This window comes from Felis catus, chromosome B2 (assembly GCF_018350175.1).
Source record: "Felis catus isolate Fca126 chromosome B2, F.catus_Fca126_mat1.0, whole genome shotgun sequence".
Lineage (NCBI taxonomy): Eukaryota > Metazoa > Chordata > Mammalia > Carnivora > Felidae > Felis > Felis catus.
The window spans coordinates 131138534-131157817 of record NC_058372.1 but is presented as its reverse complement, the minus strand read 5'-3'; the positions used below and the strand labels follow the sequence as shown (position 1 = coordinate 131157817).

Sequence of the window (19284 nt, the reverse complement as noted above, 5' to 3'; positions counted from 1 at the left end):
ATTGTCGTGAGGATTAGTAAATTAATATCTGCAAGGTGCTTGTGTACTTAGAATAGTGCATACCATTTAGTATAATGTTATTATTATGTGTTCTTTTTAACTTAAAGTATTTACAAGAGAGAATATAGCTAACACTGTTAAATGCTGATCTGTGATCATTTTTTAGTCCCTAGTTGCATAATTTGTGAATAATACTGATACCTAACCTAATTGTGTTCTTGTATCCCTGTGCAAATTCTTTTAGAAATTATTGAGCACCTGTTCTGTATCTATTACATATTTTTTACAATTTTTTTTTAATTTTGTTTTTAACATTCATTTTTGTGAGACAGAGTGTGAGTAGGGGAGGGACAGAGAGAGAGGGAGACACAGCATCCAAAGCAGGCTCCAGGCTCTGAGTTGTCAATGCAGAGCTTGATGCGGGGCTCAAACTCACAAACTGTGAGATCATGACCTGAGCTGAAGTCTGACTCTTAACCAACTGAGCCACCCAGGCGCCTCAGTATTACATATTTTTTAAAGATACGATCTAATTCTTATCTTCTAAATATTAGCTTAATGAGAAGACCAACCCGTGAACAATTTGAGAAATATGAGTATGTGTAAAAACTTGAAGATGACAAAGGACTAAAATGAATGATATTCTCAATAAACTTTATGGACAGAAAGAAATATCGATTAGTGTTGTAAAATACTGAGGAAGCCTTCAGAAAGGAGAGTGGACTCTTTTGAACAATTTGGAGAAAAGTGTCTATGGCATTTTAGGAAGGAGAAGGATATACTCTTAAGCCAACAAATCCAATTTGTATTTTCATTTTCTGATTTATTATTCTAGGCTTTCTTTCTTGTTTCGTAAACCCATTCATACACACCCATACATTTCTTTCCTTAGCACATTTTACTCAGTTTATCAAAAACAGTTAAGAGCATTGTGTTTGGGTGTAACTCCTAACTGCTACATGATAACTTTTAACTTTAATTAAATTATTTTGATTCATTAGGCTTCATCCATAACATGAGCACAATAGTATCTGTTGAGATTATATAGGGAAAGAGCTTGGCAAAGTGCCTGACATCATATGGTGAATGCTTAATAAAATGTATATATATGTAAATAATATAAATATATGTGATAACATACATATATCCACATATCACATATATATGTGTGTACGTATTTGTAAACTCTTTGTAGCAAGGAATAGAACTCCTGGCTGTTTTTCTTCTTTTCAATTTTTCTCTTTATTTTTCATCCTATAATTCCTTCTCCATGTAAAACAAGAATTTCAGGAGGGACATTTGTAGTAAACCAGCATTAAAAAAGAAAAAATGTGGCAATCTTGGTCTTTCAAAGACACCTGAGGCAGAGACAGATTTTGCAGACTCTGTTTTAGGTCCTGAGGACAGGGACTATCGGAATTTTGGTATCTTTTACAGTAAATAACCCAATGTTGTTATACCTTGTCTCCTAGTAGATTGAACATACTACTAAAGTAAATTCACTCGAGGTAGGCTACGTAGAATGTTGCACAATTTCTTTGACACTTTGACGATCATTTTGTGAATTTGAGGAAATTGACCCACTGTTCTTTTGTTTGCCTTGTGTGGTGATGCTGGTGATGTGAATCAGGTTCCATGACTGCAGAGGTCTTCAGTTCTTACTTACAACACAAATGGAAGAGCTGAATAAATTCCAGAAGCTAGTAAGAGAGGCTGTAAAAAACCTGGAGGGACCTCCATCTCGTAATGTTATTGAATCAGCAACAATCTGCCACCTCCGACCAACCAGACTTCCTCTCAACTGGTAGGTGACAGGAGACGTCATGCAGTGAAATGGCATCACTCCATTTTGCTAGCGTTCTTCTGAGAGAAGGAACAGTGGCTCATCTAATAAAAGTTTCTTCATTTAAATTCAGACAAAAGTGGAAAGAGATGTATTATTAATGTACTTTTTAAAAAATTCTCAAGAACCACATACTGAAAACTGTGTAATATTTTTTAACGTTTATTTTTGAGAGAGAGACGGGGTGGGGGGAGGGGGGCCCGGGCAGAGAGAGAGGGAGACACAGAATCTGAAGCATGACTGCAAGATCATGACCTGAGCTAAGTCGACTCTTAACCGACTGAGGCACCCAGGCGCTTCTGTAATTTTTTTTCTTAAATGGCCTATTTGTTGTAAAGAAAAAGTGAAATATAAAATACCAATAAGCCTGTTTTAGAAATTACCTTGTTGTTATGTTTGCAAGTTATTTCTCTGATCATTTTTTTTCTTTTTCAGTTGTGTCTTTTGTAAGGCGGATGAATTGTTCACAGAGTATGAATCAAAGCTGTTTTCCCACACGTGAGTTCTCTGATTACTATCGGGAAAGTGAAACCATTATAAGACTTGGTGTTTCGATTTATAAGACTGTGTTTTCCTCATGGAACCTTCCTGTGTTTTTTTTTTTCTTTAATTACATCAATTCAGTAAACTTTGGCATGTGATCATTTAACATGCTCAGTTTTACTTACATAAAAGTTATTTCCAAATACTCATATCATCTAATAATGTGTGATGGAGGGACAGTTTAGAGGAGTGACACATTCTCAAGTCCAACACATTGTAACTCAGATCCCTCCCCACTATTGTGGGCGAATTACCTCTCTAAGCTTCAGTATCCTCATTCATGAAATGATAATAAAAACAACACTTACCTCATTGAGTTGTTTATGAATATTAAATTTAAAAATGCACATAATTGCTTAGCATAGTACATGGTAAGAGTTCTATAAAAGGTTAGTTTTCAGTATACTTTCTCCAACACAAATTTGAAGTTTTCATCCCGTGTCAAGGATTAAGGTACCCAGTGAATCATAATAGCTATGGTATAGCAAAATTATTCCTATTTTACAAACAGAAATTGAGAAAAGGCTAAGTTCTGGTCACCTTAAATAAACAGATCAACAGTGTACTTTGAGATCATCTTATCATTTTGTTATGTTTGTTTTTCCATGGTTGGTGGTGGTGGTAGTTTGTGTTTTATATTATGGTAATTCTCATAGCTAGATTTTAGCCTGAACTTTATAGCCATTTTTTATGATGTCAGACTGCTGGTCAAGACACTGGACAAATTTATTATTATGCCTCCAGCGTTTTCAGATTTGCTGCAGTTTCCCAAAGACTTGAAGGCATGATCTTGTAGACATGATATTGAAAGTTATTGATGAAAAGTTATTGACCTTGCTACTCGATTGGCTCTGCCAGTAGGACTTTTACCATGCTTGTTACCCACTGACAGTAGTTACTGTTGTTTTGTTCTCGTTTGTTTTCAGAGTGAAAGGCCAGACTGCAATATTTGAGGAGATGATAGAAGATGAAGAAGGACTGGTGGATGATCGAATACCCACCACCAGCCGGGGTTTGTGGGCAGTAAGTGAGACAGAGCGATCTATGAAAGCATTGCTATCATTTGCAAAATCACATAGATTTGATGTTGAATTCATTGATGAAGGAAGTACTTCAATGGATCTTTTTGAAGCATGGAAAAAGGAATATAAGGTATAGTATTTTAATATTTTTTCCAATATTAAGAATTTTTCTTCTTTATATTATTACTATTTTTCTCTCTTCAGTTTTTAAAAATCTGCTTCAGAGACTTGAGGTATCATAATTTCTCTTTCCCTAAAATGTAATGGTTGTTATGAAGAATAATAAATACAATAGTACTGAACAAATAAGGAACTTCTATATATTAAATTACTAAAAGAAAGTCATTATTAAAATGAAATTGATATGAAGCCTTGTACTTTAGCTGTGAAAGTGTTTCATTCTTCTTAGCTTGATCTTACACTGCAATTCTGTGAAAGTAGAGTTTTGTTTGTTTTTGCTGTTTTGTTTTGCTTTTGCTCTGTGAGTAATAGCCAAACGCCAATAATTTCGAAGATTGAAGAACACAGTAAATATTTCTCACCCTACACCACTGGAAACCATTGCAGTTGATAAAGTAGAAAGTGACCCTTTATGTTTATATTTTGATAATTTTGTCATATTACAACTTCGCTTGAAATGAGATTCCAAAATTCATTGATTTTGAATTATTCTTTATATTTGGATTTGTTATCCATTATCCTGCTTTGAAGGTGAAATCTGTGAGGAAATGAAAGAACAGTTTTATTTATAATATTATAATTCCTTTTATATATTTCTTTAAAAATCTGAAGGTCTTGACTTTTAAAGCAAGATAATAATTTCTATCCAGAAAGAGAAAATATGTGGTCTGTAATATCATTTCATATGTTTGGTAAATTGGGGGATAATACCTTTATAGTTGAAATCATTGATTCATAGTAAATTGTTTCTTCTCACATTACTATTCTAAATGCAAAAGCACATTAACATAGTTAATTATAGCAAGTGATCGGAAGAAGATAGTACTCTGTACAGTATCCAATTGCCCCTGCATTTTTCCTCTGCGCTTGTTTTGATGACCTCCTATGTCTGTTTTCTCAGATCTTTGTGAATTTTTTCTCTGTAACACTGCAGACTGAACTCTCGTACAGCAATGCAAATTAATAAGCTACTGTTATACACGTCAGTTGGGGTCTACCTCAAAGCATAATGTTAGTGAAGAAAGCATATCAAAGATTTTACACTGATACATTTCCATAAATTTGAGAAAAATGTATAACCAAATTATTAAGAATGCGTAGATTAGCATAGCTCCAGTGAAAAGTACAGAAGAGGGAGTCCAGTTCAGAACAGTGGTTAGTCCACTGTAGGGATGAGGGAAGAATATGTGAGGGAAGAGTGATACAGTTGGGGAGGAGCAGAGAGGCTCGCCAAGGCATTGGTATTGCTCTTTCTTAAATCGGATGTTGAGTACTCAGTTGTGTATTTTAGTAGTCTCATTATCTCATGTATATATATATATATATATATACACACACACACACACACACACACATATGTATGTATATACATATATATATGATTTTGAAAATGTGAAATAGTTTATAATAAAAATATTTCTTAAAAAAATAAAGATTCCACCAGGCTAACAATGACCTACGAAGATCTATGGTGCCACCAAGATATCTTTGGGTGTTCTGTTTCTAAGATTCTAAAGACACCGTATTATTCTGTGGCCTATGGAGGTTATTCCGTCATATGTCCTCATCTTAAAAAATGGCCCCAAAATTGCTTGTGTCTTAGACACAACTTAACGAAAAAATGTGTATGTCTTAGACTTCACTGAAGACTTTTGATCATGGCACTTTTCAGTGGTTTTAACCAATCTTAATTATGTGCATTAAATACCACTGTCTTGGTGTTTTCTTTCAGTTGCTTCATGAATATTGGATGGCTCTAAGGAATCGTGTATCTGCTATTGATGAACTTGCAATGGCTACAGAACGGCTGAGAGTGCGTCATCCTAGGGAGCCAAAGCCCAACCCACCTGTTCTTCATATCATTGAACCACATGAGGTAATTTGCAAGTAAATCACAGAAAAGAGCACAGCCAATAAGTGTCACAAAAATCCAAGGCCCATAGAAGAGAGAGTCAAGGCAGTGATCCCTTCTTTAAGAATGCATTTAATCTCTGCTCTTAGTTTAAACCATATAAAAGTGATTGGTTTTGTAGGTTAAAAAAGACAAGCAGAGAAATATCCTATCTAACATATGCGTAGAATTTACTATTTTGGTTTGTTTCTCTCCAGATTGCATATTTGTGTTTTTTTGAGCACCTTCTGTATGTCAGAATCTTAAGGTGGTCTCAGTCAGTTTTTAGACCTGTGTCCTTGCCTCAGTTTTTGCAGAAACAGAAAAAGCTTCTGTAAGAACAATCAAAAACTTTTCTTTTGCGGGGCCCCTGGGTGGTTCAGTCAGTTAAGCGTGCAGCTTCAGCTTAAGTCTTGATATCATGGTTCGTGAGTTCAAGCCCACCGTCAGACTTTCTGCTGTTAGCACAGAACCCGCTTCAGATCTTCGGTCTGCCTGTCTCTCTTCCCCTTCCCTGCTCACATGTGTGCAGGCGTGCGCACATGCATATGCGCTTTCTCAAAAATAAATGAACATTTAAAAAAAACCTCTTTTTGCAATTTTCCTTTGTTAATGATGAACAGATAGTAATAACTTATCTTCTAATAAATCTCTCTTTATATCCCAGGAATAAAAAATGACTCTTCCAACCTTTTCTCTCCCATATTTAAAATATTATTTCCTTTATAATTTTATTCCTTGTATGTGTTTTATCTTTTAAATCTTTTTGCTTTTCTAAAGCTTGGAGACTATACCTTAGTTAAACTTAGAAATACTCACTTTTTTCTGTGTCAGCCTTTAAACCATGAATTGTAATTTTTTCCTGTGTAACCAAATTCCTCTTATTTTTATAATCTTCTGTCTGCTATTTTCTACTGGGCAAAAGAAGGACAGGGTGGTGGTGGGGATATGAGTGTGTGTGTGTGCAGGGAGAGGCTGCCTGGGTTTCATAAAATTGCTCTGACCAAAGCAGCAAATCACTTAGTTTTTCTTTATCTCATGGGTATTACTGAAAAATGGTACATAAATAGAATTTGGGTTGATTTTTATCCAACTTCAAGTTTATGGGGAAACTTCGTATTTATTGAAGTTTGTCTTCTGTAGAGCAACATATATAGAGAGATGCCCTTTTGAAATATCTAGTATCCGTTTTTGCAAATTTGAGTTTTCATATGTCAATGGATTTGCTTAAATAGGACACCCTTAAATTATTGAGGAAGAATTGTGCATGTTTAATAGAATAAAATCTTTCTAAGAGACAGTAAAGAAGTTGTTTTGTTTTGTTTTGTTTTTTTAGGTAGAACAAAATCGTATAAAACTACTAAATGATAAAGCTGTTGCTACATCACAACTTCAGAAGAAACTTGGGCAGCTTCTTTACCTAACTAACTTGGAGAAGGTATTGTGTTTAAAAGATGCTACTTTTTCCCATGCTGTATACCTGTAAACCTTAGTGACTCTTTCCTTTTAATCTATTAGTCCCACAATTAATGGTACAGCGTTTTGTTTTTAATCAGTCTTTTTTGTGTGTGTTAATTGTATCAGTCAGAACACAAGTTATATCTACACTAGCTACACAGATCACAACAGATGATATTGTGTTATACAGATTCTATAAAGGATGTGTACTGTAGAGTATAGAAGAATGTAAACAGATTGTAGTTCAAAACCTTGAATAGTGGAAGTATTACAACATACCTCTAGGCAAAGATTACATTGTATAATCTCTCTCCCTCTCCTCTTTTTCTCTCTCTCTATATATATCTATATATATATATATGTCTATATATAGATGTATATATATGTCTATATATAGATATATATACACACACGCATTCCTTAATACATAAATAGATTTTTAATTTGTTATTTGGAATTATAAAATGTTTGGAAGGCTACTAAATCAGAAAATATAACAATGAATTATTTAATGTAATTCAAAACACATTTTCTGAGTTGTGAGCAACATACTGTGTTGGACATTGATGAATGTAATTCCATTTGATTGTGAGAATAAATAGCTTTTGACAGTACCTTCCAGAAAGAGATACAATAGATTTTTGGATAGGACAAGTGAAGGAAAGCAGTAGACTAGAGCTGGTCCTGAAAACTGATACAAAATACATTTAAGTGGATCTGTAAATCCCAGTGGTGATAAAATGAAAAGTTGAACATTCATTATAAGTAAAACAGCACGGTGGCTAAGAAGATAGTCTTGGGATCCAGACAGTTCAGGTTTGGTTCTTGACACCACTATTTTCTACATGTAGGTCTTTAAGTTATTTACCTCACTTTGCCCCATCGTAAAATGAGAATAATAACATTATCTTGCAGGACTTTCTTGAGGACTGTGTAAATTAATATAGGAAGAGTGCTAGAGCAGTTCCTAATTTATTAAGCACTTACTAGGTCTTTGCTATTAATATTATTATATTAATATATAATATTAATTGGGTAAGTGTCAGCTCTCGGTTTTGGCTCAGGTCACGATCTCATGACTCATGAGTTCAAGCCCTACATCGAGCTCTGTGCTGCCAGCACACAGCCTGCTTGAGATTCTCTGTCTCCCTTTCTCTCTGCCTGTCCCCCACTCATGCTCTTTCTTGGTCTCTCTCAAAAATAAATAAACCAAAAAAAAATCTTTAACACTCCACAGTGGTGAAAGGGCAGTGAATGGATATTTTGTGTATTACCAATGGGAATATAAATTTATATAGCCCTTTCCCGAAAATACTTGGACATATATTAACAATTTTAGATAATTCATATCTTTTGACTCAGTAATTCTTAGAACTTTTCCTGAAACAGAAATTTGGGGGGTAAATTAGATATGAGGATATTTATTACAACATTACACTCACTCTCTCTCTCAAAATAAGAAAGTTGAAAGAAAAAAATAACAAAATTAAAAAATAAAACTATAAATGGAGCATAATCCCAATTTTATGTGACTGTGTTTAGTTAAAGTAAATAAAAATAGTAAACTAAACAAATTTTCAAAATTTTCTGGCAGTCAGCAAGGACTTACTGAGCACCATTTAACGTATATGCATTATAGTAGGAGTTTGAGATAGAGTTGGTCCTTGGCCTCAAGGAACTTAATGTGATTTGATGTAATTTGATGTAGACAGATCATAAGCACTGATCAAATAGTGATTTAATAAGATGTTAGTTAGCAAGTCAACTAAACTTGGGAAATAAAATATAAATTAATCACTTAAAGCAGAGCGGTATACATTTAAGAGCTCTGAAGAAATTTAAAGATGAACGTGTTACACTGTTGATCAGCAGTTTTCAGTGTCAAGTAAGAGAAAACTGGTAAATTTCCAATAAGATTTCAAAGCATAAAGAAGGTCTCCAGTACATAAATATTGAGTCACTGTGTTGTACACCTGAAATTAATATGTGTCAACTATCTCAGTTAAAAAAATAAGTTGTTCAGAAGAAATTTTCTGAATACTAAGCAACCACATGATATCTATAGTACTCTATTTATTTGAGGACTGCTACTTCTATATGGGAATAGCAGTGATGTCTTGCCATTACCTTAGTAACATATTGTTTTTAAAGACAGTAGAGACCTATAGAAGCAAAAAGGTTGAGTGAAATGACGTTCTAGGAAAGGAAGAGCTCTTTCTAGGTTAGCTGAGATTGCTGGCCATTGTCTTGCCTGAAAACATTTGCCATACCTGGGTACAGACTGAGATTAAGGTCAGTATTGCAGAGGGACTCAAACAGGAGAAAGAGAAATCAGTAGTACTTTTGATGGCCAGGTGAGTTAGTATTATATTTTGAACCTAGAGGAGCCTCACATGCACAACAAACTTTACTCGTTTGCTAAGTGACACTTGACAGGCCTGAAGTAGAAATACACAGTGAAATCTTAGTTTCACAGCACTCAGGAAACAGTTCGTCCCCAAGAGAGCAAGGAGCCAACAATGAACATAACAGGTCTTAACCACTGAGACATTTGAAACCATAGTGGCCTGCATTTTTAACTAAACCTAAAACAGATCCCCAAAACCAGCTCAGTTTTTTATTGGATTGAGTAGCCACTCACCCCTTAACCTAACTGCCTACTGGGGGAGGGGTAATCCCTGTGAAGGAAAATAACATCTAATTTTGTCAGTTTGTTGTATCTCAGTTTGTTGTATATAAACAAACTAGGAAATGTAGCACACAATAAGAATTTCCAAGAAATGTGCAAGGCAGGAGAATGTGACCAGTAATTAAAAGGTAATAAGTGGACAGTCAGAGCAGATCTATAAATAATCCAGATTGTGGACATAGCAGGAAAGGACTTTAAAGTAATTATGATTAATACATTAAAGAGAGGAAAAGCTAGACAACATAGATAAAATGAACTGGAATATATACAGTAGAATCAAATGGACATTTTGGAATGGCAAAATCCAGTACCTGAAATTAAAAACTCGTTGGATGGTGACCAGACACAAAATGACAGAAGTAGTGAAATCAAGTATTGTTCAACCAAGAATACCCAGTTTGAAGAAGCATATAAATAAAAGTAAAGAGCAGCATAAAGTGAAAGATGTGGGACACAAGTCATATGATTGGCATACATGTAATTGAAGCTCCAGGAGAGAAAGAGATGAAATGGTACTAGAGCAATGTGAAGAAATAATGGCTAAGAATTTTCCAAAACTGAAAGGTAATATGATAATATCTTACAGATTCAAGAAGCTCAGAAAACCCCGAACAGAATAAATAATTTTTTTAAACATCTATGAGTATCCTAATCAATCTGCTAGAAACCAAAAATAATGAAAAAAAAAAAAAAAACTAAGCAACTAGAACTGGGAGAAAAAAGAATAATACTTTCAAAGTAGCACCATAAAAATGGTGACTGTATACCTTCTCCTTGTTGACTACACAGGGAAACTGTTTTCTTTTAGCATTTTAAAGATGTCATTCCACTTTTAACTACGTTTCCATAGCTTTGCTGTGTAAACAGATAACAGTGGAAGAACATCTTTAAAATACTGTTTTAAAAAGTGAAACAAAGGGGTGCCTGGGTAGCTCATTGGGTTAAGCATCCGACTTCGGCTCAGGTCATGATCTCACCGTTTGTGAGTTTGAGCCCCATGTCGGGCTCTGTGCTGACAGCTCAGAGCCTGGAACCTGCTTCAGATTCTGTGTCTTCGTCTTTCTCTGACCTTACCCCACTTGTGCTCTGTCTCTCTCTGTCTCTCAAAGATAAATAAATGTAAAAAAAAAAAAATTATGTTAAGTAAACAAAAAGTAAAATAAAGATGTTTCTAGATAAAGACTGAAAGAATTCCTTCCCAGTAGACTCACACCACAACCAATATTAAAGGGAGTTCTTTGGACTGAAGGGAAATTATCCCAGTTTGAAGGGAACTACAGGAAGGAACACAAGTTAAGAGAAAGCATAAATATGTAGGTAAATAAAAGAGAATATTGACTCTGCAAAGCAATAGTACTGTTGTATAGGATATACATCATATACAGAACTCTGAAAGCTATAACTGTAACACAGAGGAAGAAGGTAAGCAGAGCTAAACTATTACAAGATTCTTCCATATGTTAGAAAAATGGACAAAAAAGTCAGTAAGGATATCTAACATTTGAACACTGAACAACCATGACCTAAATGACACAGACCAGTAATACCCAGCAAATACAAAATACACTTTTCTTAGGAGTACATGGAACACTCACCAGAATAGACCTTCTGCTGATTCAAAAAACAACTCTTAAGATTCTTAAAGGATTAAGATTATACAAGATTATGTTTTCTAACTAAAGAGGAATTAAACTAGAAATCAATATGGAAAGATAACCAGGTAAAGAACCAAATATTCAGAGATTAACAACACACTCCTAAATAACCCGTGAGTTAAATAAGTCACAATGGAAATTAGAAAACGTTCTGAACAAAAATAAAAATTAAAAATTATGGGGGCGCCTGGGTGGCTCAGTCGGTTGGGCGTCCGACTTCAGCTCAGGTCACCCACCATCTCATGGTCCGTGAGTTCGAGCCCCGCGTCGGGCTCTGGGCTGAGATGGCTCAGAGCCTGGAGCCTGTTTCCGATTCTGTGTCTCCCTCTCTCTCTCTGCCCCTCCCCCGTTCATGCTCTGTCTCTCTGTCCCAAAAATAAATAAACGTTAAAAAAAAAAAAATTAAAAAAAAAAAAATTATGTGACAATGTGCAGCTAAGGTGTGCTTAGAGGAAATTTATAACTTTAAGTCAGGATCTGCAAAGTACCATACGTGGGACAAATCCAGCTCACTACCTGTTTTGTAAATAAAGTTTTGTTGGAACCCAGCCACACTCATTCCTTTACATATTGTTTATGGCTGCTTTCCTGCTACAATAGCAGAGTTGAGTAGTTGCAACAGAAACCACATGGCCACGAAGCCTACAGTATTTACACCCAGGCCCTTTTTCTTTTTTTAGAGGGAGAAGGATCATGCATGAGAGGGGGAGAAGGGCAGAGAGAAAGAGAGAATCTTAAGCAGGCTCCACGCTCAGTGCAGAGAGTGATGCAGGGCTCAATCCCACAACCCTGGGATCATGACCTAAGCCAAAATCAAGAGTCAGACGCTCAACCAGCTGAACCAACCAGGCCCTTTATGGAAAAATAGTAATCGTACTTCAAATCTAAAGAGAAGAGATGTTGTAAATTATGATAAATTATTTACAGAATGCTACATAATGCCCTTTATTATATGCATGCCTGTGGATAAACTCCCACACTGGCTTTTGGCCATGTGACACAAGCGTAGAGATTTGCAAAGTATGTGCACATTAGAGTTTTCCCAACCTTGTTGCTCTTTGGAACTCTGAATCTATGTGAAGCAGCACAAGTTATCTTTCTTGAGGAGCAGAAACCTCAGCTCAGCCCTCTCTCCAGACTAGCTAGTCTTCTGGCTTCTAGACATCAACATGGCGCCATAGTGCACCATCCAGTCCCAGAGCACACAGGTGACCTATAGAATCATGAGAAGTTCATGTTTGTTTTAGCCACTCAGATTTTAGGTGGTTTGTTGTATGTTATCTGAAACCAAAATCAACAAATAGAAAAAAAGAATAATTCAGCTTTTTAAAAAAATACTTATATTTTAGTTAAAGGAATTGTTTTGAACACATTCAGTTGCTGAATCTATGCACAATTTACCTTTTTTTTTTAACTACTTGCAAAAGTCAAAGGATAATCAAAAATAATTTTTTTTAAAATGTTTATTTGGTCAGTGAAACCACAGACTTAGAACTTCAGTGATCTGTGAGTCATTTACTTTCTTTTATGGTTTCCTCAGCATTAAAACCTGACAATTTGGTGACTTTTTTGAAGCTCAAAAATTTTTGAAATAGTTATAAAGAGATTTTGAAGAAAACTATTATACTTCAGTATAATTTCCAGGCGAAATAAGTCTCAAATCAAAGATATTTTGCTTTTCCCTAATGAGATTACAAAAGATACTGAAAAGAAACCTAAGGAGACCTGTAAATAAATGCTGCCTCTTCCCAAGTCTATGATCACAAACCCAGTGGATGTACAGAATAAATACTATCTTTCCAGTTTTTAAGGAGCCTTTATTTCAGAATTCCAAATTACATTTTTTAAAATAATACATATTTATTTATAACAAAATTTAGCTTGAAAATAAAATTTTGAGAATTTACCTTTTATATCACATTGTGCTTTTCATTTTGCCTGCTATAATAGTCACATATATAGTAATATGATAACTTTTAACAAACTTTAATGCAATTTATTTCCTTTTTGTTGTTGTTGTTGTTCCTTGAATGTTATTTGTAAAACCTGGGAATATTAGTATTAAGTAATTTTTTTTTAATGTTTATTTATTTTTGAGAGAGAGAGTGTGAGCTAGGGAGGAGCAGAGAGGGAGAGAGAGAGAGACAGAATCTGAAGCAGTCTCCAGGCTCTAAGCTGTCAGCACAGAGCCTGACACGGGGTTTGAACTCAGGAACCCTGAGATCATGACCTGTGCTGAAGTCAGTGCTCACCCACTGCACCAGTGCACTGAGCCACCCAGGCACCTATAATAATATATTATTAAATCACCTTAATTACTAGATTGTTTAAATAGAAATTGCCAGCATCTGCTTTTATAAATGAGTTATAGAATGCATATCAGGTTTTAAAATGCAACTAACCTAGTTTTTATTTTTTTGAACAGTCTCAAGATAAAACATCAGGAGGCATTAATCCAGAACCTTGTCCAATCTGTGCTCGGCAGCTGGGAAAACAGGTGAAATAATAATAAATATCATATGCATTTATAAAACACTTTACACTTTCAAAGGCATTTACCTACAATCTCTCTTTTTTTCTCATAACAGTTTTACGTCCAAGGCAAAAATTCCCTCCATCTTAAGATAGGGCCAAAGGTTAGGTGATATGCTTTAGTGCTACATATGCTTGAGCAGTGTTCCTCCTTAAGTGATAGGTAAAAACATGTTTCTAGAATAACCCCATGTTTTTCGTTAAAGGTGCATAGTTTTGCTTATTGTTTCCAGTCACAAGATCAAGTCTAAGTAATTTGACTTTGTCAGTTTAACATGTTTATTTGGTAATCGTACAGAAATATAGCATATATAGATTTACGTAAGTTATTACAAGGGTATAGTAACATGGCATTTACTTGGGATTATTAATATCTAGTAATACCAGGCTTTAAAGTATAAATAATATCTCTCCTGGGGGAATTTAGATGTGATTTTTACAAGCCCATTACGTCAGTTAAGAATATTTCTTTTTGAATGTTGGTGTACAAATGTCTATAAACTTAATGGCACCGTATTAGCTTTCCTCAGATTCTTTTATCCTACTAACTGTGATTTTTGAAAGTATAAATTTCTACTTTGTATGATAAATCAATGTATACAATATTAATTTTAATTGCTTCTCAAAATTTGAAATGAGTAAAAGTATTCTTGGCTGTTTTTTCTATGAACTGAGAGTAGAAAGTTAAATATATGAGCTCCACATTCTGTCCAGCAATAATCAGGAAAAAAAGTACCTTTTAGTTTACACAAGTTATGCAGAAAGTGAGATTTTTTTAAAGGACATTTTATTGATAATAAATCTTAAATAGATAGATGCTACTTCGGAAACTGAGACTAGAAATGTACAGACCCTGGTGATTTCTGAGAAAAGTCACTGGTGAAAATGTGATAAAAGTGATAAAAATGGAAAGAATCATGATGTAAGTAGTATCTTTTTTACTTTTAGTTTTGATGAGATTCATGCAACTGGATGAATCAAATTTTGTTTAATTTATGTCTTAAACATTTCCAGTTTTTAAAGTTCTTTCATATACATTATTTCATTAATTTTAGTACAGCCCATATTGTAGTATAAGCTGTATTTCCTACACTTAGGAGAACATTCTGGATTATAATAAGAGTAACAAAACTTTACTTTTTTAACTCTGTTCCCAGCCACAATCTGTAGGAAATCTAGATTAGCTTCCTGGTTCTCCTGTTCCCCTCCTGATTTAGAGAATCGGTGAGAGATAACTGGCTATCCAGATAATCTTTGGTTATCCAGAGATAATCTCTGGAGCCATTGCCAATTGTCTGGTCTTGGGTTTGGGCTGGTTCAGTCAACTTCCAGTCACCCCTGAGGCCCCAGCGCCAGGTGTCTCTGGTGTCTCCTGATTTGCAGATACAGGTGAATTTGTCTTGTTCAGCTGTTCATGCGAAGCTGTCATGAGCCACAAAAGCTCTCTTATTGGAGGAAGTGCCCTTCACCCCCACTGGCAGTGGAGGCACACAGGTACAGCAGAGTGCTGCTGTGTCTACAGAAATGCGCGTGAAACAGCTCTTTACTTTTACCGCAGCTTCAACTCCTGACGAATGACACGAGTCCCTGAGAGCACGTGTGCAGCTGAACAACGGCATGAACAGCATCAGCCAGTAAAGCCCCAAACAGCCCCTCCCCCTTGGCAAAAACTATCTGAAAAACAAGTTGATATGCCTCATTTTTCTCTTCCCTGACTGTGAATTCTTTCCTAAGGGGCTTCTTAGTCTGTCCTGCAAAATTCCTCAGGTGGACCCACCCACGCACCTTCTTTCCATGCACGTCCATATGTGTCCAAATCCTAGAAAAATACAGCTTAGTGCTTAGGGACCTAGTCACTCATAACACTGCTCAGTTGTTGTTGTTGTTGTTCACCAGGGGAGAAAGTTAAATAACTTGCATAAGATGTACAGCTTTCAGAACTGACATCTCACCTAAAGCCAATAGACTTCTGCATCCCTCATGGTGTCTCCATGGTATATTCCAAGAGTCAGAATTACGGTACTTTTCTTGAAATAGGGCAAAGGGGTATCAAAAATGTCTTTTTATTTATTTATTATGTTTTTTTAAATGTATCCAGAACCACTTTTATTTTATTTTTTAAATGTTTTCTTTATTTTTGAGAAAGTGCAAGTGGGGAGGGGCAGAGAGAGAGAGAAAGGGACAGAGGATCTGACGTAGGCTCTGCACTGACAGCAGAGAGCCCCATGTGGGCCTTGAACTCACGAGCTGCGAGATCATGACCTGAGCCAAAGTCGGATGCTCAACCAACTGAGCCAGGTGCCCCCCAGAACCGCTTTTAAAATAAATGTGAGATACTAGCCCATCTCATTATCAATATAATGATTACTGTAACATGTGAAGTTGTAAATCCATTTAATGAGTTATATAGAATATACTGATGATGATATTATCTCCAAATTAATGTTGTTCTCAGTCCTTCCATCATATCTGCTGTTACAGTGCTAAAAGAGTAATTTGCAGAGGTGCCTGGGTGGCTCAGATGGTTAAGCGTCCAACTTTGGCTCAGGTCATAATCTCACAGCTCGTGAGTTCAAGCCCCACATGGGGCTCTGTGCTAACAGCTCAGAGCCTAGAGCCTGCTTCCAGTTCTGTGTCTCCCTCTCTCTCTCTCTGCCCCTCTCCCGCACTGTTTCTCTCAAAAATAAACAAACATTTAAAAAAAATTTTTAAGAGTAATTTGCATTCTTCCTAAATACCGAAATGAGAACACCAACTTAGAAAATAATGGTTGACTGGCTGTTATGCTCACAGTTAGTGTGAGTGGAACTAAAGACTATGGAAGCTTACTCTTGTTGGACTAAAAAATAGTTAATTTTAAAGTACAACTTAGCGTTTATGACTTAAAGAATATTAATGTCCTAAAACACTTAGGAAGTGAAATGACTCCCTTCTCCTTTTAATATGTTTATACATTGGAAGACATCTTTGATAGCATCTCACTGAGGTATGTTCTGTGTGTTTTCTTTTCCAGTGGGCAGTACTGACCTGTGGACACTGCTTCTGTAATGAATGCATTTCAATTATTATTGAACAGTACAGCGTAGGGTCTCACAGAAGCTCCATTAAGTGTGCCATCTGCCGCCAGACCACATCTCACAAAGAAATCTCGTACGTCTTCACCTCAGAGAAAGCCAGCCAGGAAGAGGACATCCCTGTGAAGGTACAGTAGGTTAAGAACGTGTAGAAGCATAGTCAGAGCAATGTAACAGGAATCCGTAACTAGCAGTGAGAGCATCAAAATCAGAACAAGGCTGGCACAGTGACTATGTGGAAACCACTGTTCCTGTCCGTAGGAACACTGCCCAAAAGCCTCAGCTTTACCATCTTTCCTTTCTGTGTGGGAGAAACACAAGAACACTTTTTCAAACATGGCTAGCCATCGTCAGGTCCACTGTGGCAAGCAAGTAACATTTTAGAATTTCAGTTCTCCATCATCTTCAATAATATTTCTGTCCACTACAAATATAGCTCTGATTAAATTAGAGATTTACTTAAAGAAAGCTTCTTCCTCATTCTTTCATTTACCCTAGATAGCAGGGAAAAGGGGTGAGCCCAACCTAATTGGAAGAAAAAATACAGTGGTTGCTAAAATTAAGACTGTCACAAGAAGGAGATAGTATACTTTTTTTTTTCTTTTTCATGTTTATTTACTTATTGGGGGGCAGGGGTGGGCAGAGGGGAGAGAGAGAATCCCAAACAGGCTCCTTGCTCAGCGCAGAGCCCAATGCCAGGCTCGATCCCACGACCCTTGATCATGGAAGCCTCTTGGGGACTCAGTCGTGACTTGAGCCAAAATCAGGAGTCAGATGTTTAACCGACTGAGCCACTCAGGTAACCCAAAAGGGAGATAGTATACTTTCAAATGACATGGATTGGTATTTCATGATATAGCCAAAACTTGGCTTTATTTTCCTAATTTCTCCCATGCTTCATGTAAAATTTTAAGAAAGTGACTAGAATTTGAAATCCAAATAGGATCTGTACTTGGATTTTCTGTCTAAGGGGCATCTATTTGGTAACAAACCTTTACTAGAATTCTTTGTTCTTTGTCTTCCTTAAACATGCTTCTTTTTCCTCCCTAACCAAACTTAGACAAAGAACAAATCAATATATGATTGTAGCAGGGAATAGGGTCCTGAAGGAGTAGTTGAGAGTTAAAAATCCTTATTTTTAAGGATTGTATTTTTTGAAGAAAATTAACTACAGGTTGAAACTGTGAGGAGTTAGGCAGGTGATAGGATTCCACCACGTGAAAAAAGTGTGGTTGAATTGAAGAATATGTAATTGCTGTTTATTCCTACTATTATTTGAGTAAAACCTGAAAATGTCAGTCACGTTGCTCTCTAGTGTGTTGAGATAAGCAGAATCCCGACTTTGAAATGAACTTCCTTTCATTCATTCATTGATTCATTCATTCATACCATACGTGTTTATTGGATACATTGTGTGTGCCAGGCAGTGTACTGAGCCTCACTGATACAAAGTACATTTCTGAATAAAACGGACATGATTGCTGCCCCCGTGGATTTTACAGTTTGGCGATGTTGGGGAAGGAATTTGAGTTGGAGCAGGAAGCACAGACAGTACACAGATAATTAATATATTAGAATCATGATCAGCCCTACAAAAGAAAATCAAACCTGGCTCCTCTGAGGGAATGACAGTTAAATAGATGTCCAAAGAATGAATGAATGAACCCAGCTGGGGTGAGGAGAGAAGTGAATTAGTGGGGAGGAGGCTGCAGCCAGAAAGAAACCAGCAAAAAACAATACATAGAACGTCTATACACAGAATTCTATACATAGAATACATAGAATGTCTGAGACAAGAAGGAACTCGGTGGAAGTCAGTGGCTGCAGTGTAGAAGGCACAAGGGACAATTGAATGAAATGCGTCTGGAAACCAAAAAGGGGCCAGAGGCTGAGGGGCCATCTGAAGATTTGAGAATTTTCTTTTCATATGAACAGAAAGGCATTACATGTTATAAGCAGAGAAGTATCATGATTAGATTTGAATCTTTAAAAGATCCTTTTCCTTGTAGTGTGGAAATTAGATTAGCAGGAATAGAAAAGAATGAAAAAACTTTGGAGAGACCAGTTCAGGAGGCTGCGGCAGTAGCCGTGGTGGCTTTGATTAGGTTTCTGGTCGTGGAGACAGAAGGAAGCAGATCTAGTCATGAGATATTTAAAGTAAGGTGAATGGTAAGGTAGAATGCTGGAGGAGTTGATGAGGCAGACTTTGTAGGTGACCCCCTGGTTTCTGAAGTCAAAAATCAGGTGGATAATAAGTAGTACAGTTGCCAGTAGATGGTATTTGGAAGAAGGTATATTTAAACATGCTGTGTTTGAAATGCCTAAGATACTCAAGTACAGCTGTGCAGCACAGCCACTGGCATAAGTGATGTTGGAGGCTGTGGAAGTGGATGAGAT

The 19284-nt window shown here is 36.1% G+C and overlaps 1 protein-coding gene across 5 annotated transcripts in view; it reads left to right on the top strand.

Moving 5' to 3' along the window:
• Nucleotides 1-19284, top strand: part of SHPRH (SNF2 histone linker PHD RING helicase) — a 97218-nt gene that overhangs the window by 51922 nt on the left and 26012 nt on the right. For all 5 annotated transcript variants that reach the window (XM_019831355.3, XM_006932081.5, XM_019831356.3 and 2 more), the window contains 7 exons: nucleotides 1631-1804; nucleotides 2279-2341; nucleotides 3313-3538; nucleotides 5321-5464; nucleotides 6816-6917; nucleotides 13707-13778; nucleotides 16827-17015. In XM_019831355.3, coding sequence (XP_019686914.2) covers nucleotides 1631-1804; nucleotides 2279-2341; nucleotides 3313-3538; nucleotides 5321-5464; nucleotides 6816-6917; nucleotides 13707-13778; nucleotides 16827-17015 — 970 coding nt within the window. The remainder of the gene's footprint in view (nucleotides 1-1630; nucleotides 1805-2278; nucleotides 2342-3312; nucleotides 3539-5320; nucleotides 5465-6815; nucleotides 6918-13706; nucleotides 13779-16826; nucleotides 17016-19284) is intronic.